The 27,854-nt window shown below is 39.5% G+C and overlaps 1 protein-coding gene across 2 annotated transcripts in view; it reads left to right on the forward strand.

Moving 5' to 3' along the window:
• zzef1 (zinc finger, ZZ-type with EF hand domain 1) overlaps positions 1 to 24,336 on the forward strand; it is a 46,219-nt gene extending 21,883 nt beyond the window's left edge. For both annotated transcript variants that reach the window (XM_057820717.1, XM_057820718.1), the window contains exons 42-54: positions 1,990 to 2,122; positions 2,205 to 2,428; positions 4,783 to 5,091; positions 5,171 to 5,241; positions 5,334 to 5,469; positions 7,684 to 8,043; positions 8,119 to 8,262; positions 12,350 to 12,518; positions 12,597 to 12,695; positions 14,238 to 14,403; positions 15,919 to 16,069; positions 18,180 to 18,251; positions 22,981 to 24,336. In XM_057820717.1, the coding sequence (XP_057676700.1) occupies positions 1,990 to 2,122; positions 2,205 to 2,428; positions 4,783 to 5,091; positions 5,171 to 5,241; positions 5,334 to 5,469; positions 7,684 to 8,043; positions 8,119 to 8,262; positions 12,350 to 12,518; positions 12,597 to 12,695; positions 14,238 to 14,403; positions 15,919 to 16,069; positions 18,180 to 18,251; positions 22,981 to 23,061 (2,115 nt within the window). In that variant the 3' untranslated portion in view covers positions 23,062 to 24,336. The remainder of the gene's footprint in view (positions 1 to 1,989; positions 2,123 to 2,204; positions 2,429 to 4,782; positions 5,092 to 5,170; positions 5,242 to 5,333; positions 5,470 to 7,683; positions 8,044 to 8,118; positions 8,263 to 12,349; positions 12,519 to 12,596; positions 12,696 to 14,237; positions 14,404 to 15,918; positions 16,070 to 18,179; positions 18,252 to 22,980) is intronic.
• Positions 24,337 to 27,854: the final 3,518 nt, after the last annotated feature.

The following is a 27,854-nucleotide window of genomic DNA, read 5'->3' on the forward strand; positions in this document are numbered from 1 at the left end:
TCTATTGGTATTTTAAGTAGGATTCCTTTATTCATAGATACTTCGTGTATGATGACACTATGTAATAATTTAATTCATCCACATATAATGAAGTGTAATATGGGTTGCTACTTAAAACATATTTGAAAGACATAGTTACAAAAGAAATTTATTAGGATTACAACTTTTTCAAATAGGTTGTGTTCATCTGCTCTTCAGGAAATGCAGTATATGAACCATATTCAATGTAAAAGTTTACTGCATTTGTTCAAGTATATATGCACATGCCCAATGTTGTTCCCAGGGGCTTATCACAATGTTTTCATTTTATATTTCTGATATTCATGCCTACTCCACTCCACCAGGCGATGCAGAGATCTGTATCTGCCCTTTTTGCAAAACTTCAGCAAATCAAAATACACTCAAATATGGAGGGCCTTCCCTCTATTCTCCTGCTCTAAGTACTATTTTCACTGTTGTTACCTTTAAGAACTGAACAAGACTTTTTATTTAATAAATAATGTTGATTGAAAGAAATGAAACATATTTTATGGTATATACATTCATGTGAAAAAATTAGGACACCCCATTTAATATTCCGTTCTTTATTAAGAAATGTTCACGTAACAATGTCTGCCCTTTTTTTTTTTTTTTTTTTTTTTAATCTCTACAAAAGAATGAATTAATTGCAGGTAGACAACAAAAAATAACATTGTTTTACTCATTAAACCAAATATATCAACATAAATGCATATTCTAACTGGGGAAAAAGTTAGGACACCCTACCAACTAATAGCTAGTGTTACCCCCTTTGGCTGAAATAACTTCAGTGAGATGCTTTTTGTACCCATCTACCAGTCTTTGACATCGGTCTGAAGAAAGTTTGCCCCACTCCTCAACGCAGAATACTTTCAAACAGTGACTGACCGTTGAAGTGAGAGAAAACAGCCTGGTGAGATCATAGGGGCTGTCTGACACTTTCAGAAAGAAGATTGTGGACGCTTATGAGTCTGGTAAAGGATTTCAAAAGGTCTTAAAAGAATATAAGATTCGCCATTCCACTGTCCGGAAAATAGTCTACAAGTGGAGGACATTAAAAACAACTGCCAACATGCTTAGGTCTGGCCGTCCAAGCAAGAGAGCAGACTGCAAGATGCTAAAAGAAGTCTCCAAAAGCCCTAAAATGTCATCACGGGACCTACAGCAGGCTCTTGCTACTGCTGATGTGAAAGTGCATGCCTCTTCAATCAGAAAAAGACTACACAAATGTAACATTCATGGGAGGTGTGCAAGGAAACCTTTCCTCTCCAAGAAGAACATGAAGGCCAGACTGAAGTTTGCCAGAGTGAATGTAGACAAAGACCAGGACTTCTGGAATAATGTTCTTTGGACAGATGAATCTAAAATTGAATTATTTGGACACCAGAACAGAGGACAACCCAATACAGCATTCCAGTAAAAGAACCTCATAACAATTGTGAAGCCCAGATCTTAATCCCATTGAGATGCTGTAGGGTGACTTGAAACAGGCTGTATATGCAAGAAACCCCTCAGACATCTCACTGTTGAAAGTATTCTGCATTGAGGAGTGGGGCAAACTTTCTTCAGACCGATCAAAGATGTCAAAGACTGGTAGATGGCTACAAAAAGTGTCTCACTGAAGTTATTTCAGCCAAAGTGCGTAACACTAGCTATTAGGTGGTAGGGTGTCCTAACTTTCTCCTCAGTTAGAATATGCATTTTTGTTGATATATTTGGTTTAATGAGTAAAACAATGTTAATTTTTATTGCTTGCCTGCCCACTGATAAAGAAAAACAAGATCAGACATTGATATGTGAACATCGAACATTCATACAACAACTGTATGGTGTGCATGTGTCCTGACTCTCCTGCTAATTTCTATTAGATGTTAACAAAGATTTTTGGGGAGGTGGTCTTGTAAGACCTATTGTTAACAAGATCAATTTTTTTCCATCTTCGCATAATTAACAAGCTCTTGTGCCTTTTAGGTGTTGTGTGTTGGCACGCAGACAGTCTTTGTTGACAACGCCAATGAGCACCACACCATGATTTTACTCAAACATTTCACAGAAACAAACCAGGCAGCAGTGGTGGATATAAAAACCCGCAAGAGAAAAACAGGTTAGTCTTCTAGTGGTCAATCAACAACATTTCCAGCATTAGGGAAAAACACCCACTCTATGTGCTATACTGTTTTTTCTAGTCAATGACTACCAACTTATCCAGTCTCAGGATTCTTCAGAATGCCTTGCAGGGCAAACTGATGGGCAATGTTCCCCAAAGACACTGCTCAGTCGCTACCTGAACAACTTCATCTCAATTATCTGCCACCTGATGCAGACAAGCCAAGAAAATGGCTGTCCTGATGCAGTGGAGGCTTCCTGGGTTCTCTCCTTGGCTCTCAAGGGACTTTACAACACACTGAAGGTACCTTTCATGTAGGCCTGAACGATATTGGAAAAAACTATTGCTGCGATTTTTTGGGGGTTTGCGATATATTGCGATATTATATTGCGATATTAGAAAAAAAAAAAATATATATATATATATATATATATATATATTTTAAAAGACATTCTTACTAGATGACTTGAATGGCTCTTTGGAAAGACTTTGGATGACTCATCATGACCACAGTGTACAGTATTCCATCGTTTTTTGCGGTTAATAGGGACCAGAACCCGCCGCGATAAGTGAAAAACCGCGAAGTAGCGCATAAACGCCCCCCCCCCCCACCCATTTCTTGTGTGTGTGTGTGTGCTCAATGTATTTATTCAGATCTAGCACTGGAAAGAGATACATATAAGACATGTTTTTTCTTCACTTTTTTCCCCCAAAGTATGATCTTTTTAAAAAATGTATATATATATATATATATATATATATATATATATATTTTTTTTTTTATGCTTTTTAAGCACTTTAAATGTAATAATTATGATCAGCTTTAAACATAACTGTCCCACTGAATCATTTTTAAACAAGAATAAAGTACTGTAGTAGAAAAATGCTTGGCTTTATTAAATGCTTTTGTTTACCTAACATGGCTGTGACTCTTAGAGTAACATGTAGAAATTACAAACTCCTCATAATCACTTCTGGCGTTTATTTTATATGTCTCGAACGTCTCCACATTCTCCTCCTACAGACACACACATTCATTCCAGCCCGCGCTCCTTTGCAGAAACTGTTTAACAAGTTAAACAGTTTGATTGACAGATTGCTGCCCGGCTTCTTTGACCAGATCAAAGCCATAGTTAACTTTAATAAGCAATTGCGCAGTGACTGAGAGCTGCGAAAGGGGGTGAGAGAGGCTGTGCGAGCGAATGAAGCAGATCAAGGGTTTGTGGATCAGAAAGAAAAACAAAAAAACTATCGCACGTCCTTGCGATGGGACTATTGCGCATGCGCACATCGCGATGGCAATGTTTAAACGATGTATGGTTCAGGCTTACTTTCATGATCCAAGAATTGCATTTGGGCTAGACGAGCTGGTCCTCCAAAAAATAAAATAAAATAAATAAATAAATAAATAAAAAGAAATATATGAATATATATATATATATATATATATATATATATATATATATATATATATATATATATATATATATATATATTCACTGTACTATATATACATTATATATATTTTTTAATCATATTGTCTAATCTCAATTCTTTACATTCTGTCTAGATTTTGTATAGTTGGTTTTTATGTTGTTTATTTTTTACTCATTGGCTGCCATTGACGACAATAGACTTCGTTCTTCGATGTCAGCCCTCCCAGTTTAAATGATTTGGGTCTCTACTAGTTGTAAAACCATATAAATTGACAGTTGAAGTGTGTGAATAGCCACTTGATTGGACATCTGTCATCGTCAATGTCACTAAAAGAGTTCACTGGTATTTTGCACAGCGAGCTCTACCATTGTAAATTAGCATTAAGTTAGCAGGCTCTTATAAAATTGGAATGTATTTTGGATTTTAATGAAGTATATGTGTAATTCTCTTTATGTGGGTTTTGCTATATAGTAGGCATGTGCCGGTATGATATTCTTACGGTATGATAACCTTCAGCCAAAATATCACGTTATCATAACCTTCAGCCAAAATATCACGTTATCACGGTATTGGAATTACAGCTCTAAAATGTGTTACTTTGAGATATCTTTTTTTAAAAGGGATTAAAGGATAAAGAATTTTTAATTTTCAAAACATACTGTATTAGCAAATTGGAACATAAATGTAATGTTAAGTTAAAATAAATAAGTTATATATACAGTATATTCTAAATAAAATTTAAATAAATGCAGTCCTTTAGGTTAGCCTATACCCACAGCCACAGCTCAACATTATTAGCATCAGGAAAAAAAAAATTGAATTATTTTCAATAAAAAGCACATGTGTATGACTCGTATCATGTTTACATTATTATACAGACACACACACACTCTTTCTCAAACAGACCGTTGCCAGAGAGAAAAAAACCCCACCACATTTTACCACTGCTAGACGCACTAAACATGCTGGAGTTAACATGTTTTACATGTCGGGGGGGGGGGGGGGGTTCAGGAGTTTCACCTTCTCCAGCCATCGTGTAGAACAGCTGAAAATAGCTAATCCCTTAGGGACGGTATGACATAAAAGTTTTGGGGTTTTGAAACTTTGACGTTTTCATTCCACGGTGTACCTTGAAACCGGTAATCGGCACATGGCTACTTTACAGTTTAAATCACCTGAAATGTAATAAACCATTTCTTTTCCCTTGTTATTCTGTGTAGAAGCATGGGGTGGAACAAGCTCAGGAAGCCGTCCAGCAGTCAGGATTGACTCAGTTGCTCGTGAGCAAATGCAGCAAGGGGACGGGATTCAGCAAGCTGTGGTTGCTGCGAGACCTGGAGATTTTGTCCATCATGTTATACTCCTCCAAGCGGGAAATCCATTCCATGGCTCAAGACCCCGAGTGGGATCAAAAAGAGCGAGACAAGGAGCACGACTCTGACCACTCAAGCAGCACAGCTGATGACACCGATGTCAACAAGCCCGAGCAACGCGACGGTCTAGACGAGGAAGCTAAGATTTGCTTTCAGGTGATGACAGACCTTCTTCTATCTCACTTAAAGGAATACTGCGACATAAAAATAAACTAGATTTTTCTCCTCTGCACAGATCACCCACAATGACTTAAACGAGTTACAAATTAAAAAATCAGACTCCTCCTTTATGGTAGTGCAAAAGAGGTCGGTATAAGAGATTTATTGCATACTGCTCTGCATCAAAAGTTTATTCCCTGAATATGTTGTATTACGTTGCTATGCTCTTCCCTTTTCAGATTTGACGGAGAGGAAATGAAAACGGACGATACAAGCCGCACTTCAGCTCAGAAATGGCATCCAAACAGACGGCCTCGCTCGGAGGAGAGAAACAACAAGGCTGTCGACACAGATATGATTGTGGCATCCTGCATCGTGAGTAATTAATCCCAAAAAAATTGCTAAATTTAACTCACTGGAGGTGCTGACTGTAAGGGGTGAATGAGTAACTCCCAGTCAGAATAGATTGGAAGGCTAGCGTCGTTAACGGCACTAAAAATGAGGATTATCAGCCAGTTTTCCTTGGTTGAATGAATTTGACGTCTATCCTTGTCTACTTAATTTGAGTTTCATTGGGGGACCATAACTAATGTATTTTAATTATTTTTTAATATGAACATTTTTATTAATCCATAATATACTTATTTCAATAAATTAATCTTATACAAATAATGATACATACAAAATTAGATATATACATTGAATTGAGCTTTGGCATCCACATACTGTATGTGGACATCACCAAATGTTAATATTGTGGCCTACAGTACCAGAAATCTACCAAAATAGCCACTTGCCCTACAAAGGGTCAAAAAATGTTAAACAAAAGTAACATAATTAACCTTCAAAACATCTTCTTTTTCTCTCCTCCTGTTTATACTGTCAGCCCCCAAATACAAATAATAACCTCACAAAGAAACAAACTCTTTCCCGTGGAATAATCTATCTAAAAACTGGTTGCTAGGTTTCATTTTTTGGGGGGGGAAAACCAACAACAACTACAAAGAATAACTCAATTATTATTATTATTTTTTTTTTTTAGTCATCCACAATAAAGAACTTAAAAGTGCATACGACAGGATAAAAAAATTATTGGATAGCATCATTATGCGAATTTGAATCATATTTTTAGACGATTCGACTATATACAACAATTTGGCGAAGCGCAGGTGACGAGAAATTAGTGTTTTAATCCGCCATCTAGCCACGCCTAACATTATAGGGCTTCAGCATCCCCAACAGGTGGATGACGTCAGTAGGAGAATGGTTTCATCTGATTTAGTATGGAGCCCAATGAGGGGGAATTCTTCATAACAAGGAAAATGCGACAAAGAAAGCCACAAAATGTCATTGTTTCAGTCTCTCTACTCCAATATTTTTAAAGGATATTCTTTGTATCGAAGTATTTTTCCCAATTGCTAAATAAATGGTATGGTCATGACAAATAACAATCTTGTGCTAAATGGAATATGAAATAATAAAAATGCATTTATTCAGTACGACATGGCAAAATTTCTCCATAAGGGTCAAAACTGTCGACTTCACCTTTACTGTCACACCTCCCAAATGCTTTATTATGCCGCCGTAGTTAGTCAGGCTTTTGACATTTCCCTGTCCCCAGGCTTTGGAGAATGTAAACAAACCAAGAGGCGTGATAGGTAGCCGACATGCTAACCCAAACCGAGTGAAGTCTCAGTCTTATTTTCGCTTTCGAAGCGAAAAATCACACAAAACTAGCCCGGAACATGTCACACTGTACCGCCGGACAAACCGGCCGATATCAGAGGAACGCGTAGCTGCCACATAGTCAACACGAATATAATGAAAAATAATGCTTTACTACACGGCGACGACATAAACAGAGAGCGGCGTGCAGTTGTTGTGCAGCAAACATGACAGACAGAATGCGTCTTAGGAGATCCCTTCTACCTGCCCATCCATGATGAAACGTAAGTAAATAGTCCTTTATTGAAAGAAAGTTTGTAGTGTTTACTTTGCAATCGCTGTATTTGCGGCCATTTTTAACACAAAGTTGCAATTTCTGATGGGGTTGAAAATTTGACAGAACACCGGGCACATGAAGAGGGATATAAACCGAGTATAGTGCTCTCCCGGCGAGGGGGTGTGCGACAAGCCGCCGGAGTCGTCGGCCGAGTCGACAGGGAGCATGTCAGCCACAAAATGCAAGCCACTTACGTATTAAAATGATCCCAGTATTTGACATAATACAAAACACGATGTTTACTCACTTCCTCGTCAGTCCAATGGTCCCACAGTAGTAGGGTTTGTTTTGGCCAATATCCACCGGTGAAGGGAGCCTTTTGAAACCCCAAAAAGGCTCACATGCCTCTCCCTGGTGCAGCAAAATTTTTCTGCAGCCATTTGGCTGGCATGTTGCGAAAAATAAACGAATTAATCCGCAAAATCAGCTGAATCTTTAGTCCTTCTCATACAACAGTACGGCGGGACAGTGAATAGGACTTCTTCTACGGTACACGTCACAGCGCCCTCTTTCTCAACTCGAGACTGAAGCTGGAAGTCACATTTTCATGGCGTGGGATTCAAAAAACTAATTAACTTCTTTTACAGTCTAAACCCAGTCAAAGTGAAAAGGCCACAGAAGAAGTCAACGTGGTGACACAGAGACTCATCACCAACTCAGAGAGTGATTTGCAGATCAGCTACGCCAAACAACGGCGCACTAAAAGCTCAGCTCTGTTGCACAAGGAATTGGATGTTCGCAGCACTAGAGCTGTTCGTCAGTACCTAGTTAAGGTCAACCATGCTATCGCCACACTGTATGCCCGCCACGTGCTAGCCTCCCTGCTGGCCGACTGGCCTGCCGAGGCGCCTTTGAGCGAGGAGGCCCTCGAACTGAACGGCGCTTCACATATGGCTTATATTCTGGATATGTTAATGCAACTGGAGGAGCGGCTGTTGTGGGAAAAGGTGACAAGAAATCAGGAATAATGGAAATATTGTCAGCTGAATTCACTGAGTCTAAAATACGTTTTTATTTTTCAGATTCTCCAAAGGGTATTGAAAGGCTGCAGCCAAGATATGTTGTGCAGCCTTTCCCTCACTGCTTGTCAGTTTATGGAAGAGCCAGGTATGGCAGTGCAGGTCCGAGAATCCAAGCACCCGTACGACAACAACACCAACTTTGAGGTGGGTATATTTGCTTATTTGTCATGTATATATATTTTCCTTTTTAAAATGTGCTTACGTTACCTGTGTAAAATTTGGTAACAATTTATTTGAAAATGGGTTCATATTTTCAGTTGTGGTCAAAAGTTTACATACACTTGTGAAGAACATAATGTCATGGCTCTCTTGAGTTTCCAGTTATTTCTACAACTCTGATTTTTCTCCGATAGAGTGATTGGAACAGATACTTCTTTGTCACAAAAAACATTCATGAAGTTTGGTTCTTTTATGACTTTATTATGGGTTAACAGAAAAAGTGATCAAATCTGCTGGGTCAAAAATATACATACAGCAACACGAATTAGCAATTTCTTGTGAGTGATTATTGACTTGAACAATCATTGACTTGAACAAGTCAGGAAAGTCACTTGGAGCCATTTCAAACCAGCTGCAGGTCCCAAGAGCAACAGTGCAAACAATTGTTTGTAAGTATAAAGTGCATGGCACTGTTTGGTCACTGCCACGATCAGGAAGAAAACGCAAGCTATCACCTGCTGCTGAGAGAAAATTGGTCAGGAGGGTGAAGATTCAACTGAGAATCACCAAAAAGCAGATCTGCCAAGAATTAGAAGCTGCTGGAACACAGGTGTCAGTGTCCACAGTCAAGCGTGTTTTGCATCTCCATGGACTGAGAGGCTGCCGTGCAAGAAGGAAGCCCTTGCTCCAAAAGCGGCACCGTAAGGCTCGACTGAAGTTTGCTGCTGATCACATGGACAAAGATAAGACCTTCTGGAGGAAAGTTCTGTGGTCAGACGAAACAAAATTCGAGCTGTTTGGCCACAATGCCCAGCAATATGTTTGGAGGAGAAAAGGTGAGGCCTTTAACCCCAAGTACACCATGCCTACCATCAAGCACGGTGGTGGTAGTATTATGCTGTGGGGCTGTTTTGCTACCAATGGAACTGGTGCTTTACAGAGAGTAAATGGGATAATTAAGAAGGAGGATTACCTTCAAATTCTTCAAGATAACCTAACGTCATCAGCCCGAAGATTGGGTCTTGGGCGCAGTTGGGTGTTCCAACAGGACAATGACCCCAAACATACATCAAAAGTGGTCATGGAATGGCTAAATCAGGCTAGAATTAAGGTTTTCCAATGGCCTTCCCAAAGTCCTGATTTAAACCCCATTGAGAACTTGTGGACAATGCTGAAGAAACAAGTCCATGTCAGAAAGCCATCAAATTTAACTGAACTGCACCAATTCTGTCAAGAGGAGTGGTCAAAGATTCAACCAAAAGCTTGCCAGAAGCTTGTGGATGGCTACCAAAAGCGCCTAATTGAAGTGAAAATGACCAAGGGACATGTTACCAAATATTAGCGCTGCTGTATGTATATTTTTGACCCAGCAGATTTGATCACTTTTTTCTGTTCACCCATAATAAAGTCATAAAAGAACCAAACTTCATGAATGTTATTTGTGACAAAGAAGTATCTGTTCCAATCACTCTATCAGAGAAAAATCAGAGTTGTAGAAATAACTGGAAAATCAAGAGAGCCATGACATTATGTTCTTCACAAGTGTATGTAAACTTTTGACCACAACTGTATAACGCAACAAGTGTCATGATCGTTTTAATGAATACTTATGAGTTACGACATGTCAATAAGTGTTGGTGTTGGTGTTACACTTATATAGCGCTTTTCCACCTTTGAAGGCGCTCAAAGCGATTTACACTATCTCACCATCCACCTACTGGTGACGCAGCACCAGTCATTCACTAAATTCGCTTCAGCTCTAATTGAATGGAGGCTGTTCCTAATATTTTGATCAGCACAAACAAGGTATTAGTAGGTGCCTTCATTCAGATTCGACTGTAGCTATTCCTGTCAACTTTGCACCAAAAGTGACATAATTTATGGAATGACACTTAATGACATTTGTCATAAGCATTTATTCATGTTCATGACATGTGTCATGTACTAATTGTGAGTCTTATGAACCTACATAAAGTTTATAAGTTTAATAATACATTTTATTTCGAGAGCACTTTTCATGTCACTTCAAGACGCTTCACAAGAAAGATGAAAACACATTAGGTCAACAACAATAACAACAAAACAATCATAAAAAAAGATTAAAAGCAGGATAAAAGTAATAAAAAAATCCAAAAGTCAAGATTGAACAGAGCTAAGGGTAATGGTGGGTAAGAAAGAGTAAACAGGTGTGTTTTTAGTCCGGATTTGAAATGTGAGAGGGTAGATATATTGCGAAGATCGGGGTGTAGGGAGCTCCAGAGCTGGGGGGGCACCATGTCTATGGGGACACAGTGACTAAAAGCTCTGGAACTAAAGATGGCGACACAGACACGAGGGACGGAAAGGTGGAGGATAAAGGAAAAGCGAAGTGAACGGGGGTACGGTTAATATAGAGGAGATTGCATAGGTAGGGAGGGGCCAGGTCATGAAATGGTTTGAAGGTAATGAGGAGGATCTTGTAGTTGATTGTTTAACTGGGAGCCAGTGAAGTTGACAGAGGATGGAAGTGATGTGGTGTGTGGTGGGGGTCCTAGTGATGAGGCGTGCTGCTGAGTTTTGGATGAGCTGCAGATTCTGGAGGGACTTATTTGGGAGACAGAAGACCAATGAGTTACAGTAGTTAAGCCAGGGCGGTGATTAGACTACAAACAAGAGTGGAAGCAGTATGGCGGGTGAAAGAAGGGAGGAGAATATTCTGAAGGTGGAAGTAGGCTGATCTGGTGATGTCGTTGATATGGGAGCAGAAGGAAAGCGTGCTGTTGAGGATAACACCCAGTCTCTTAACCTGAGTAGAAGGAGAGATTGGTACATTGTTGATGGTAATAGAGAAGTTATTGTCATTCGTGAGCAGTGTCGTTAATCTTACTGAAAAAAAGTAATTAATTATAGTTACAAATTACTTCTCCCAAAAAGTAATTGCGTTAGTAACTCAATTACCTGAATGTAAGAGTAATTAGTTACTTGGCAAAGTAATTGGTGATAATTACTTTTTTTTTTTTCCCCCTCAAAAAAAAAAAAAAAAAACACATTGGCCACACTATGTGAAGTTTTTGTGAAGGTTTTTGGTACAATTGGCCCGAGCCTAATTCTTTACCCTAATTTACCCTTTACCCTGAATCAACTGTTAAAAGTTGTTAAAATTGCTCCCATTATTGCATTAGTTCCCTTCTGTCTACTTTCGACATATGAAAATTTTAAAACTGTTTCATCATTTAAAGATAGATTCAAGTCAAGATTTTGCCTATTTAGAAGTATTTTAGATAAAAAGTTACTTAGGTTCGCTAGGAAGGTTCTCTACAACAGAGCCGTCCTAAAAAGGCTACTGCTTTAAGATGGCGGCTGTCTAATAACTCATTTAGTGCCATGTCTGTCATTTTGCATCTAGTTATATATCTATGTACAGTACATGTGATATCTACTATGTCTATCATATCTACCATAACATGCGGGCGTAGTTTGTACTCGCTATCGGCTACAACATGTATTATTGGAGCTACCTAGCATCGCGTTTGCTCGGCGTCACAACTTTGCCTCCTCCCTACTCCTGCTCTGCTCTGTCGTCTCGGTGAGTCAGTCTCCCTCAGACTTTTCGACCAATATAGTAACGCATAGTAACGCATGCCTTTCCGTCCTCAGTAACGGTAACGGCGTTGCCAAGATGAGAAAAGTAATTAATTAGATTACCCACTACTGAAAAAAATAACGCCGTTAGTAACGCCGTTATATTGTAACGCCGTTATTAACAACACTGTTCGTGAGCATGGCTGAGGTGCCTATAAGGAGGACTTCTGATTTTGAGCTGTTGAGTTGGAGGAAATTCGAGGAGAAACGAGAGTTTATAAATTGTAGTACTTTTTTATTGCATTTAATCAATTGGAATATATATATATATATATATATATACATACATACATACATACATACATACATACATACATATCTGGATATTTTTTGTTCTGGTGTTTGTAATTCACAACATAAACAGAAAAAAACACACAAGTTCCAGTTATAATGACAAATAGGACGTTTTGAAACTATAATTACGAGTTAATAATTTTTCTTTTGTTCTCAGGATAAGGTACACATTCCAGGGGCAATTTACCTATCTGTAAAATTTGACTCCCGCTGCCACACCGAGGAAGGTTGTGATGAATTTATCATGTCCAGCAGCAGTGATTTCCATCACGATGTCCACATTTTTAGTGGTTCTCCTCAGAAGTGGTCCGATTTTGAAATTCCAGGTGAGTGTCATTTTTTCAGTTGCATTTTCTCTCCTATTCACCAGTGACCTTGTTGAGCGACATGTGTCTTTTCTTTAGGTGACACCTTGTACTACAAATTTATGTCAGACATGAGCAACACAGAATGGGGCTACAAGTTTACAATTTCAGGAGGTCACAGGGGTCGCTTCCTAACAGGTACAGATGCACAGTGGGGCAAGTAAGTATTTAGTCAACCCCGAATTGTGCAAGTTCTCCCACTTGAAAATATTAGAGAGGCCTGTAATTGTCAACATGGGTAAACCTCAACCATGAGAGACAGAATGTGGAAAAAAAAAACAACAGAAAATCACATTGTTTGATTTTTAAAGAATTTATTTGCAAATCGTGGTGGAAAATAAGTATTTGGTCTGTACCAAAGTTCATCTCAATATTTTGTTATGTGCCCTTTGTTGGCAATAACTGAGGCCAAACGTTTCTCTAACTCTTCACAAGCTTTTCACACACTGTTGCTGGTATTTTGGCCCATTCCTCCATGCAGAACTCCTCTAGAGCAGTGATGTTTTGGGGCTGTCGTTGGGCAACATGGACTTTCAACTCCCTCCACAGATTTTCTATGGGGTTGAGATCTGGAGACTGGCTAGGCCACTCCAGGACCTTAAAATGCTTCTTACGAAGCCACTCCTTTGTTGCCCTGGCTGTGTGTTTGGGATCATCGTCATGCTGAAAGACCCAGCCACGTCTCATCTTCAATGCCCTTGCTGATGGAAGGAGATTTTCACTCAAAATCTCTCGATACCTGGCCCCATTCATTCTTTCCTTTACACAGATCAGTCGTCCTGGTCCCTTTGCAGAAAAACAGCCCCAAAGCATGATATTTCCACCCCCATGCTTCACAGTGGGTATGGTGCAGTTCAGTATTCTTTTTCCTCCAAACACGAGAACCTGTGTTTCTACCAAAAAAGTTCTATTTTGGTTTCATCTGACCATAACAAATTCTCCCAGTCCTCTTCTGGATCATCCAAATGCTCTCTAGCGAACCGCAGACAGGCCTGGACGTGTACTTTCTTCAGCAGGGGGACACGTCTGGCAGTGCAGGATTTGAGTCCCTGGCGGCACATTGTGGTACTGATAGTAGCCTTTGTTACTGTGGTCCCAACTCTCTGTAGGTCATTCACTAGGTGCCCCCGTGTGGTTCTTTTGCTCACCGTTCTTGTCATCATTTTGACGCCACGGGGTGAGGAGGGAGTTGAAAGTCCATGTTGCCCAATGACAGCCCCAAAACATCACTGATCTGCATGGAGGAATGGGGCAAAATACCAGTAACAGTGTGTGAAAAGCTTGTGAAGAGTTACAGAAAATGTTTGGCCTCTGTTTTTCCAACAAAGGGCACATAACAAAGTATTGAGATGAACTTTTGGTTTAGACCAAATACTTACAGTATTTTCCACCATGATTCGCAAATAAATACTTTAAAAATCAAACAATGTGATTATCTTGGTTTTTTTTCCACATTCTGTCTCCCATGGTTAAGGTTTACCCATGTTGACAATTACAGGCCTCTCTAATATTTTCAAGTGGGAGAACTTGCACAATTAGTGGTTGACTAAATACTTATTTGCCATTTCCTGTTTACTTATTTGTAAACGCCATTCCTCTAAATACTAAAGATTAACTTGATAATGAGCTGTTTTTAGCTCTGTTGTCACCCTCGATGTGCTTTTGCTTACCTCAAACCAGGTTTTGAGATCCTTAAGCAAATGTTAGCGGATGAACAAGTGCTCAATCAACTGCCATTAACTGAAATATGGGAGTGGCAAGTGGGCGTGGCCTGTCGCCAGACTGGGAACCAGAGACTTAAAGCCATTCACCTGTTGCTCCGCCTTCTCCAGTGTCAATCCCAGACGTACGTGGCAAGCCTAATTTTTACACACGCTTATTGATATTTCCCTTATGAAAAATTTTATTAGGGATGTCCTGATCGCATAATTTTGCACACAAGTCTGAGTCACCTGATTTTGAGAATCTGCAGATACCAAGCCCTGATCGTGTACTGGAATTTTTATTTTTTATTTTTTTGTTATTTGAACAAAAGTTCCAAACATGTTACTGTCCCCCCCATGCGGCCTTCATGATGTGAATTGTTTTTAAACAAAAACATCATAGAAAAATACTTTTGAGTGAGTTAAATCAATGCTTGCTCACACTGCTGAGAACAGCCTCTCACTTACACAATGAGTTGCCACAGCACACTAATGACTGGGCACCAGTTTAACGCTGATTGACACATTTGTGCCTTTGTTAATAGAGCTACCAAGCTTCTCTGGTGATCAAAGGTACAAACTTGTCAATCATCGTTAACTTTAAGTACTAAACGCAAGCTGCACTGGACAGTTTGGCCGCACTGCTAGCAGGAGGGAGGGTCTGGCACTGTATGAACAAGGAGAAAAATATAACCATATTTTTTTAATTAGAAACCCGATCCTTTTCACCTGATTCTGATCCTATGAAAAATGTCGCGATCAGCCCGATTTCTGATCACATGATCGGATCATACTAATGAAAGTCTTGACCCCTGTATACTAAATGTGTATTATAGACTTTATTGTACAGTATCTGGTAATAAAATAAATTGCAATGAAAAGAAAGAAAACAAATGTATTGTAAAATACTTGTCATTTTGTAAGTACAGTAATACTATATTACATGATTTGCTTTACCCTCAAGAATGGCATGTCTGAGTCCCAGTAATCTGGATATTACACTATGTATGTAGAACCTCCTTTGCATTTGTCTGAACAGGTTTTGCATAAAAGCCTTCATAAGTGCCTCGCATTCTCAACCACAATCACGTGGTAAAGGATGTGTTCAAAATTTGCCTATGTGCAGACAGACTCCGACTCCATCTGGTCACAATGGCAACCACATGCACTCATTAAGTGTTCTCAAGGTTAGGGTGCCCTGTAACTGAACCACATAGAGATAAGGAATTGCAATGGTCAGTTACATTAAAAAAAATGTTTTTTTTCCATTTTCTAACGGTGAATTACTATGTATTATGGGGCGGGGGACTGTGAGAGACGTGACATATGTTGCAACAATCGTTGGAAACATCCTCACCACCCTTAGTTTGTTGTTTTTTGGCACAAACCAAAATTAGCTGTTAGCAAAACTATTGTCTCTGTCAGAGTAATCGGTGCATCAGGAAATAGCGCACTGACAAATGTACCATGTTAGTTAAAGCTTCCCCGTTTAACTCACTGACTGCCATTGATGGTGATGGACATCCAATGAACGCTGCCAGCCCTCCCAGTTCAAATGAATTTGATGTCTTCTAGTGAAAAACTAATTTAAAACATGTTTTAATTCAGCCTGTGTATGTCCTTGTGTCTGACTAAATATGGATTTCTTTGCACTGCAGAGCCTATCAGCTGACCCTGCTTCGACCTCTGTGGCAGCTCTTTATGTCCATGGAAAACAATTTAAGCCAGGATCCAACCAGTATCACTGTGTTGCTACCTCTTCACAGAGCCCTCACTGAGCTGTTCTTTGTTGCAGAGGCTCGCGCTATCGTGAGTAAACTACAGTATACCCACAAATTCTGAAAGAAACAGGCCTTGTCTGGTATAGTATGCAGTAGTGCTGATATGTATCGCCAAAAAGTTTAAAAATTTTCCATTGACTTTTTAAATGTCATTTTTTTTTACATTTTTACATCACCATTATCGACATAAATAGACTGTGCATGCACGGCACATTTTGGCAATTTGCACGGACTTGTTAGATTTTGTGATTCCATATGTCATAGTAGTACAGCGGTACCTCGATATACGATCGCTTCAACACACGATCTTTTCGACATCCGACATACAATTTTTTGACTCGCCATTTGTTTCTACATCCGAAGACGTGCTCGAAATACGACGATTTTTGACAGTGCCGCAGTTTCTTTGTTTTGCCGGAAGACGGACGCACTGCTGATTTTCTTTTGAGAGAAATCAACACTGGATCCAAAAGGTTTAGTGCAGGTGGAGAAAAAAAAAGGTGACGCTTACCATTGAAATGAAGATGTGAATGACAGCAAAATATAAGCGTGGTGTGTGCATCCATGAACTGGGTCGGCGGTCCTCCTCCGTCCGCTAGTCTTTATAAGGTTAAGGTGACAATTCTTATTGTCGTAAAATCCCCAAAGAAATCACCAGCTTCGTCAGGTTTCTAATCATTTATTTCATCAACTCGCCTAGTGTCCACTGCTGTCGACGCCAGGATCGAAACAGAAAGTAAAATAGCTCTCTCTTGCTCACTGTCACGTCAGCCCCGCGGTCCGTTCAGGAACAGCAAAAAAGTCCGCCACAGTAGAACCCGATTCGTATGGGAAAATCCTGCTCGACATGCGACCATTTCGACTTACAAACAAGGTCCTGGAACGAATGAACTTAGTATGTAGAGGTACTACTGTACCACCAATCGGCCTGACGATATCCCCATAGCCATATAGAAAGAGTTGCGACATTCCGATAGGGATGCATTATGCGATTTTACTTCCGGGTAATGGCGCCTCGAATAGTTCCAAACATCGCTTCAATGTGGGCGGACCCCATTGAGATAATCAAAAAAATATATACGTGATTATATCAATTTTTACCATAAATGCTGTAATTATCACTGTCAGTTCCATCGAAAACCATTAAAGTGCTGTTTGTGCTTGGAACTATTCAGACCTACGTGAACCACGTGATCAGAGAGTGTCTCAACTCGCTTTCTACATGGCTCTGGATATCCCTATCTCCACTAAATAGTTAGCCAATCGTCTCCCCCTGCTAACAGTACGTGAGTAATGCATGTAAGACAAGTGAAAATAGCAACTCATAAACTTGCATGTAAGACAAGTGAAAATAGCAACTCATAAACTTGGTCCAATATCAATATCGATTAATTTATTAACCATGCTGTTATGCCAATTTTAATAGACAGCAGTCTTAAAAGTCAAAAGTATTTGTAAATAGATTTTTTGACATTTGAGCAATAATATGTATGCTACCTTACTGCTTGTGTTTATACTGGTTGGTTTTAGGTTGCTGCAGTACTTGATGCATTTATTTAACATTTCTGGCAGGTCAGTTAAATGTTGATTCAAAAATATCGTGAGTGAAGCGGTGGGGGTAATTTCTGTTTAATTTTGAAAATGAATAATTGTATCAAATCTTGGCGTATCGATATCTTGTAATAAAATTATAGGTCCCGTACTTTGTTTAACTTCAGTCCTTTTCCGTTGTGAAGTCAAGCACGCACACACAGGCCAGGCCCACTGAGAATATATGAACCTTTAACCCCAGGAAGTGTGAGTTATATTTAGGAATAAAACAGTATGTCACGCACAACCAAGTGTACAAATTGTGCTCGGATGTTTCCCAGCATAAACATGTTGGGGGGCTAAAAGACTGATGGTGGCCCGAGGCCTCTGGACTGTGTCTAAAGAGCTGTAAATGCTACATTTGGACGGTCTCGGCCCATTTAGCCCTGATGTAGTCTTATGTGCGTTCCTCCAATCCTCGTACTTAAGTCTTACCAATAAAGTTACTGCGGAATCACTCTTCAGTTTGTTTAAGGTACTCAATGACATTTTCAACTTTTGACCGATCAGTGTGATGCTAAGAAAGATGTGTGTACATGTGTTTCTAGACGCAAGGCATCCTCCAGGAGTACTTGTTAGCGATGACCACTGATGATCACCTCATCAATCATACAGCACTGGTAAGGTTCAATTAACGTATGTAAATTTCGATGATTATATTATACGTTACATTATACTATGTACACAGTTGCCTTCGCCTCCTGGATTTTGTCCCATTATACCAGTCCTTCTCAATTAGTGGGGGGGTATATCGTATGTCTCATGAACAGTCTTACCATTTTTAAGGAGGATCCAACTAACTCCCTAGGCGCCAAGGTCTCAAATGTGCACCCTGTAAATCGATAAAAATTTCACATTCAATCCAAAAAACCCGATTTTCTGTTGGGTTTGGAACATGGGTGTAAGAGACTTCTTGGAGCAGGTTTTCACAACGTATCGGCTTCCCAAGTTTTGTCGGTCTACGTTAAAAAAACTGATAGGAGAGGCCTTTTTTTAAAATTCGAGGGGGCACCATTGAACCATTTTGTTATGTTTTATTCGTAACGTTGCAAAATTATCAAAATTTATGGGAAGCCAATGTGGCAGCAGAGAGTTCAGGGTGGGGGGGGACGAGATGCTTACGTCTTCCTGATTGGGGGGAGGGGGGGTGTAACAGAAAATAATTGAGAAGCACTGCATTGTACAGTATTTCTTAAACAACTACACAGTTGATTGAACAGTCAGTTGAAGGTCGAGGTCACTTTTCAGTAATGACTTGTCAAGCTGTTGATGTCCAGCAGCTCTCTTGCACCCCCTCCTTTTTGAGTGTGTAGGCAGCACTCTGAGAACTAATGCATTTAGTCATTACAGTCCATTACCATTTGTTTCAGAGCACGCCTCTGCGGTTCTATACTTATCCTAAACTCTCTGACCGCCATTGACGATATATAGACATCCAATCATAAGGGTCTTAAAAAGTAACTTAAAATTCAGTTTTAATTTACTGAATTTATCACTAATAGACGTCTAATCCATTTGATTTGAGAGGTTTGGCAACCCTGCCAACCCTTTCACTTTAAATGGATCGGACGTCTATCGCTGTCAATGGCAGCCAAAGAGTTTAATAGAGCCTAAGGTTGGATCAATTGGTGTTGAGGTCATGTAGGGGGGATGGAAGTTGGGAAAAATGTGCGGGAAGTTCTGTCTGTAAGGTTGCCAATTCCTTGTCAGGATGAATATAAAACTATGAGTGATGTGGTTCTTTGTTTAAAACTTCTTTTTGTTGTTGTTGTTACTGTGTTCACACCAAGAGGAAATAACTGAATCTATTCAAAAGTATTACAAAAGTAAGAATCCATCATCTAGTGAAGTATCCCATGTTTTGAGAAAGCAGAAAAATGAAATTGTCGTTCCGCACCACAAATTTGTCATTATAAAAGTAATATAGTACAGTCAGCTACTTCATTCATTCGTTCATTGATTCATTTTCACAAGGGTTCCGGGATTTCTGGAGCGGATCCCAGCTAACTATAGGCAAAAGGCAGGTTTCTCCCTGTTCTGTTTGTCAGCCAACCGCAGTCAACATCACATATTCTTATGGTATCTTGGTGTTTTATGATTTATGTTTAAGTGAGTTGAATATTTCAATTTAGATGAATAGTGCTGTTACCACCATCTTACAGAATACAGACACTGCTGGCCAAAAGTATTGGCATCCCTGCAATTCTGTCAGATAATGCTCAATTTCTCCCAGAAAATGATTGCAATTACAAATGCTTTGGTAGTAATATCTTCATTTAATTGGCTTGCAAAAAAAACACAAAAGAGAATGGAAAAAAATGAAACCATTATCATTTTACTCCAAAATTAGGCCGGACAAAAGTATTGGCACCCTTTGAAAAATCATGTGATGCTTCACTAATTTGTGTAATTAACAGCACCTGTTACTTACCCGAGGCAATAACTAAATCACACTTGCAGCCAGTAGAAATGGATTAAAGTTGACTCAACCTGTGGCCTGTTCTCTTGTGTGTACCACATTGAGCATGGAGAAAAGAAAGAAGACCAAAGAACTGTCTGAGGACTTGAGAAGCAAAATTGTGAGGAAACGTGGGCAATCTTAATTCTACAAATCTCTCCATAGACCTGAATGTTCCTGTGTCTACCGTGCGCAGTGTCATCAATAAGTGTAAAGCCCATGTGACTGTGGTTAACCTCCCTAGATGTGAGGGAAAAGAAAAATTGACGAGGGATTTCAACAAAAGATTGTGCGGATGGTGGAAAAGAACCTTGACTAACATCCAAACAAGTGCATGCTGTCCTGCAGTCCCAGAGTACAACAGTGTCAACCCGTACTATCCGTCACCCTCTGAATGAAAAGGGACTCTTTGGCAGGATACCCAGGAAGACCCTACTTCTGACCCAGAGACTGAAAGAGAATTATAATACTAAGGGGCTGTGAGATATCAATAGAACCGTTATGTGGCAAGATAACAAATATTAATAAAGTTAACAAAAAAATAAATCACATTCATGACCAATTATCGAAAATAGATGGAAAATTACGAACATTTCCGAATGTAGCCCGGAAACAGCCGAATGGGGCTGTGACATCACAGCCAGGAAACAAAAGGTCGAGGCAGGTGCCATCGTTGTTTATCGACGAGAGAGTTACGTTCTTGTTTTATCAACAAATCGCTAAAATGGTTCAAACCTGTCGTGCTATGTGGTGTACAAATAGCCATTTGTCGCAATGTACTACTCATGAGTTCCCGAACGCGAGAAAAAGAGCTGGACTACGCAGACAATGAGTAAAGTTTCTTCCATGCAAAGAGCGCTAATTTTGCACGCTCGGTTTTGTGTGGATCACATTTTACACCTGATTGCTATTTGAACTACGGACAAATGAAATCAGGTTTTGCTAAGAAATTGCTGCTAAAAGCAGATGCGGTGCCCACCATACACGCGCAGCCACCTAAATGTCTTGAGATATCAAGAAAGAGGACGATGACTGGCACTGATGAGACCACCCCACCACCACAGGCAAAGCAAAGGAGGGGAGTAGTCAAGCTTGAAATGGCCAGAGTGATTACTCTTTTACAATAAAAAACATATCACGCATTGGATATAGGACTGGACACTTGTATAGATTATCGCTTGTAAAATATATACAACAAATCCTTTAATCCCATTCATATTTGTGTCTGTTGGCAGAGCGAAAACCTATGATAGCACAATAAATGATAATTATTCTATATATTACTTTATTTTGCGGTCACGGTGTATCAGCTTCACAAAAAGAAATGCAAAACCATTCGGTGTTTCCCACACGATCTGTTGCCAGTGTTTCATCAGTGTGATTGCTCCCCTCAATGATCGTTTCATTAGGCTGCATTTGCTTTTGTTTGGGCTCAAATTGATAACCCAAAACACCAAAGAAAGGTTCATAACTCACCTCGTCACTATTAGAAGAACGTTCGTTACGTCGGATTCGTCGCTGCAACTAGAAACAAAATTGTCCGCCATCATCGCCGCCATTTAGTACTTGTCAGGACGCAAGCAATGAGCCGGGTGTTTCCTAGTTGTGACGTCACGCACACAATATGCTAGTTTCGGGGATCTCCGGCGCCAGTCGTTTTAGCTTGACAATCGATCCAAATTTCTATCATTTTCTTGGTGTTGCGATGTGTGTAATTACACGAAGTGGCATGATATGAATCCCAAAGGCATGCGTTTATGGATAAATGATGGAATATTAGCATTTCCCCAGGTGTTGTAATACTCTTTAAAAAAGCCAGGCTGGAGTTTGCCAAAACTTACCTGAGAAAGCCAAAAATGTTTTGGAACAATGTTCTCTGGTCAGATGAGACAAAAACAGTTCTTTTTGGCAAAAGGCATCAACATAGAGTTTACAGGAGAAAAACGCGGCCTTCAAAGAAAAGAACACGGTCCCCACAGTCAAACATGGCGGAGGTTCCCTGATGTTTTGGGGTTGCATTGCTACCTCTGGCACTGGACTGCTTGACCGTGTGCATGGCTTTATGAAGTCTGCTGACTACCAACAAATTTTGCAGCATAATGTAGGGCCCAGCGTGAGAAAGCTGGGTCTCCCTCAGAGGTCATGGGTCTTCCAGCGGGACAATGACCCAAAACACACTTCAAAAAGCACTAGAAAATGGTTTGAGAGAAAGCACTGAAGACTTCTTAAATGGCCAGCAATGAGTCCAGACCTGAATCCCATTTAACGCCTCCTGGAAAGATCTGAAAATGGCAGATTGGAGAAGGCACCCATCAAATCTCAGAGACTTGGGGAAGTTGGCCAAAGAAGAATGGTCTAAGATTCCAGCAAAGCATTGTAAGAAACTCATTGATGGATACCGGAAGCGGTTGTTCCTGTTCACAGTTATTTTGTCTAAAGGTTGTGCTACCAAGTATTAGGCTGAGGGTGCCAATACTTTCGTCCAGCCCATTTTTGTTTTGAGTGAAATGATAATGATTTGATTTTTTTTTTTCATTCTTTTGTGTTTTTACATTGCAAGCAAAATAAATGAAGATATTACTACCAAAGCATTTGTAATTGCAATCATTTTCTGGGAGAAATTGAGCACTATCTAACAGAATTGCAGGGTTCCCAATACTTTTGGCCAGCAGTGTAGGTAGTTATAAACCTTAATGAAGGTATCAGTTACTCACACATTTCGAGGCAGGGCTCGTAATAAAAAACGTAGTGCAACTATCATCTACTATTAATAATTTAAACTCGTTGAAAAAAATATTGTACGAAAACCCTGTTTGAAGGTTCTGTATAGATATACAGTACTGCCCTTATATTTGAGTAACATACTGATTCCTATTCATTTCATGACGCAGGCTCTGAAGAACATCGCTGCCATCAGCCTAGCTATCGATTACCCCAATAAATCTACCAAACTGCTGAGCGTATCCCAGTGAGAGATCCTGAGGGAGACGTATGAGGGGAGCAACTTAATGGAGGGGATCTCATTCACGAGGCCAGAGGGAGGAAAAAGCCCCCCGAGCAGCCAGCGTTCTTATTCCCCTGACAGGAAACACACTGGCAGCTCTGTGCAGCACGCTGGACCTGATCTGTTTGAAACAGACCCGACGAGCACTTTTTACACTTATTCACAATCCCCTTTGCCTTAGATGAAGCCCATATGTCTGCATGTGCGTTCACATGCAAGTAATATAGGGTCTCCTTTAAAAAAATAAAAATAAACATTATTTTTTTCCCCTGTATGACACTGAGCTTAAGGACATGAAGTTTGCCAAATTCCCAACGTTCAAGAAACATTCTTATTCTTGCTGTTAAACATAATAGTCGTAGTTTAACATTGTAGGAACAGGTCACACTGACGCCTTTGTCGTCTCAGCGGACATGCAGAGCATCCTAAAAATACTGTCCAGGGCAGTAAAGTCTCATTTGCTGTCACAAAGGGGAAAACGCTAAACTCTTCACTTAAATCATGCCTGTGTTTTTTAGTTCCCCCTTCACAATCTTCTCCCATTTGCAGGACACAGGAGAGAAACAAGTATTTGGGGACTCTCGTCCCAAAAAACATAGAACTCTCCATGCCAGATAAATGTTAAGTGCAGTATTTATTATAGGATCCCTCTTCAGAATAAATAACAAAATAGTCTCAAAATTTTCCCCTCCCCTACGTTTTTAACTGTAGCTGCCATTGAAAGTCTCTCCCAGTTGAAATAGATTGGACGTCTATTGCCGTCAATGAGTGTTGTTTCCAATATCAACTTCCTTCTTTTACTAACTACCACAACACATACTCTGTATTAATAGAAGTATAACCTGAGGAATTTGGATTATTTAATACCTCATTTCACAAAGATAATCAGTGTGGCGCTTGTTCCAGTGGTGATGTTCAATCACGTGACCCTAGCTTAGCCAAATGCAGACAGTCCCATGTACTATTGTGTTGTTGTTGTTGTTTTTTTTGAGAGGGCAAATTTATGGTTGTTTTTCAGCCATTATTGTTCTTTTTGTTTCAGATCAATGTTTTTCTTGTTGGAAATCACATTTGTTTATGCCAAAGAGAATCTCCAGATGAGTTCCTAGCGGACTTTCTTTCAGTTTATTACATATCAAAGACAGAAGAAACTTCGACGGATAAGTTTCTTAACTTTTTCAAACCTACGTTGTTTGATTTTACGTTTTTTTTTTTTTTTTTTTTTTTTTTTTTTTTTTTTTTTTTTTTTTTTTGTGGTGAATGACCTACAGGAAAAGTAGGAATGCGTAGTTATTTTGTTTACAACAACATCAGCTTGAAATCCATGACAGGAAGAGGTCATTGGCCTCCTCTTGCCTTTTTAAACGCCTCACCAATCTACACGTGCCTAAGACTAACAATTAAGTAATCATAATTTAAGAAGTGGGGTTTATTCATTTGATTTTGTGTAATATTTTCATTTAAAATTTTTGTAACTTTTAGTATTGCTTGGTTTTCCTTGAAGATGCTGGATTCTAGTCATTTGAATGTACATACTATATCTTGTGAATAATAAATGAATAGTAACCCCTATATATATATATCATCACTATTGGGCACTAACAGATGAACACTTTGGATTTTGTATGCATGCCATGTTAAGGCAAAAACAGTACGACTCTGTTTGATCCATTTCTAATTAAAAAAAAAGAAAAAATGACATCAATGCAACAGACAAAATGTGTTGTCTCCTTTTATTATGTGAAGTATGTCTTATCAGAAACAAATGTATTTTTGCTCAAATGCATTGATTACAGCCCACACACTGTCAGACTGAAAGCACGGCAGGTCTCTATTTTTTTCCCCCCAGGTTCCTCGAAACAAACGGAAACAAGAGAAGATGCCTTGCAGCATTTTGGTAATATGCTCGATTTCTCTGTATTGTTCACGCCATGATTTTTTGTTTTGTTTTTTTCAAACCCCTCTTGCACTCCCTGTAATTTGGAGCCTCAAACAGTGCAGAGGATGATAATGATCACTGGAGCGATAATGAAATCAAATGGAGGAAATACTCAATAAGGCTCCAGATGATTCAGTTCCCCTCTGTGCCCTCCTGCTGGAGCTTCCACACAGCCGTGAGTCAGCTCTCCTTCTGAATTATTTGCTATTGTAGTATCACTGTAAACAATAATACAGAAGAAGGTAGAGAAAAAAACTCATTAGATTGTTATCATGCTGTGCTCACCTGAGATAAGAATATCATAACATAGGTCTGGGCGTTCATCGATTTTATGAATGAATCTGAGGTTTTTATTGCAGATGATTAAAATAATTAATTTGACTTGATGTTTTGTTGTTTTATGGGGAAAAAAATTAGGCAACCAATTAGATTATTTCATGAGAAAGCATTTGTTGGGCCCACAGCACAAATAGTGGGAGAAAAAAACTAAGACAGTGTTGCACTTTAGTTGTATTAAGTTAATTTTTTCTTCGCTTACAGATGGTTGATTTTTTTCTTTAATCCTAGACAATTGTTTCAGGTTGTCTTATTTACCTGACATGTTTCGGCGACTACTTCCGCCGTCATTTATGAGCTGATTGATGAAGGCGTGACACCTGTCAGATTAGACAGGCGAGTCAAGCCCTCTGCTGAACCTTCATATCACATGATGTCATTTCACTTCTCACAAAAAACCCCACACAGGCTACCATACATATCGTGCACGACAGACTAATTGCAGACAGGACACTCAAAAAACGCACAAATCTAACAGTACAGGACATCACTTCCACATACCGTATTTTTCAAGTCGCACCTGAGTATAAGTCGCACCAGCCATAAAATGCCCAACGAAGAGAAAAAAAAACATATATAAGTCGCACCGGAGTATAAGTTGCAGTTTTGGGGGAAATTTACTTGATAAAATCCAACACATAGAACAGATATGTAATCTTAAAAGGCAATTTAAAATACAAAATTAAAATACATTAGAGAACAACGTGCTGAATAAGTGTACAGTATGATAATGTAACATGATGCATGAACAACGAAATGCGAACGTGGCCGGTATGTTAACGTAACATAGCTATTTATTTATTTATCTATCTATATGTATTTATCAATTTATTTATTTATTTTTAGAGTTATTCAGTTAACTATAACATAAAGAACATGCTTACCAACAAGTAAGAAGTTTACCAAACCATCAGTGTCACTCCAAAACACCAAAGTACATGTGAAATGATATAATAATGTGTTAATAATTTCGCACATTAGTCGCTCCAGAGTATAAGTCGCACCCCCAGCCAAACTATGAAAAAAAACTGTGACATATAGTCCGAAAAATACGGTACTTCCAATTCAGAAACACCATCTACAGACACAAACCATCATGTTCGGTTTCTTCATGGAGGATTTGGAACAGAAAGCACTCACACCAGCCCTGGATGAATACAGACCCACACTATGAAAACGCTACGTAAACGACATACTGGAAAATGTAAAACCGATCAATCCGTAGCCTTTCTGGAAATAAACATACACCAGACAACGGAGACATCAGAATAAAAGTACACAGGAAGCCTACACACACACCGACGATTCCTCCTATGGACATCTGAACACCCCAACATCCACAAACTGTCAGTAGTCAGAACATTACATGAAAGTATAACAATAATCCCGGACCCAAATGACAGAACAGGAGGAAAAGCACATACAACATGCACTAGAAAGGTGTCAGTAACCACAGTGTGCAATAGCAAAAAGTGCAGGACAGGTTAAAAACAAACAACACGGGGGGAAGAAAAAAATAAACAAAACAAGAACACAGCAATATGGTGACGTTGCCGTACGTGAGAGGAGTCACGGAACGTATCCAAAGAGTCATGAAAAAAATACAACATAAACACACTCGTCAAACCACACATAACACTTCACCAGATATTGGTCTATCCAAAGGACAAAATTAATCCAGAAAGCAATTGCAACTCCATATATGAAATTCTGTGCAAATCACGCTAAAAATCATAAATCGGAGGGACAGATTGTGAGAGGGAGACAGCAATAAGACATACAAGGTCAATAAAAAAAAAAAAAACACAACAGGAACACCACAATTCAGCTATCACCGAGCACTGCAAAAGGGAAAACCACATTATGGACTGGGAAAAGGCCAGACTCATCCGCACTGAAGAAAACAAACATCAGCGCTGGATCATGGAGGCCATTGAAATCCCCAAGCGGGGCCCGAGGACCATCAACAGGGACAAGGGGGCTTAAATGCTCTCTATTACCTGGACCAGCATCGTGGAAGAGTGAAGGGTCAGCAGAGGGTGTGACTCGCCTGTCTAATCTGACCGGTGAGTCACGCCTTCATCCGTGAGCTGATAAACGAAAAATTAATCTAGTTTTGCACTAAGAGGCACCCATTGAGCTCATTTGGCTGCAATTGACGTTGCTAAATGTCTAATACATTTTGACTGGGAGGACTAGACGTTTACTGCTGTCAATAGCAGCCAATGAGTTAAAAAAAGATTTTAAAAATACTTTTTGGAGTATAAATAAGAGGAAGTTATTATATACTGTTTACGTGTACTTAGGTATTACCCCAAAGTATTTTGATGTACTGTATACATATGTGTTAAATGTAAATTCAGGCAACAACGGGTTAAACGACCCAATTATCCCTGAAAACCATGAGAGCTGACCCACACTGGCCTTCTGTCCCAAGAGTGTGAAAGGAAATGGGTCTCATTATAACAAGGTGAGGTTGCAGCAGC

Source organism: Corythoichthys intestinalis, chromosome 18, assembly GCF_030265065.1.
Source record: "Corythoichthys intestinalis isolate RoL2023-P3 chromosome 18, ASM3026506v1, whole genome shotgun sequence".
Taxonomy (NCBI): domain Eukaryota; kingdom Metazoa; phylum Chordata; class Actinopteri; order Syngnathiformes; family Syngnathidae; genus Corythoichthys; species Corythoichthys intestinalis.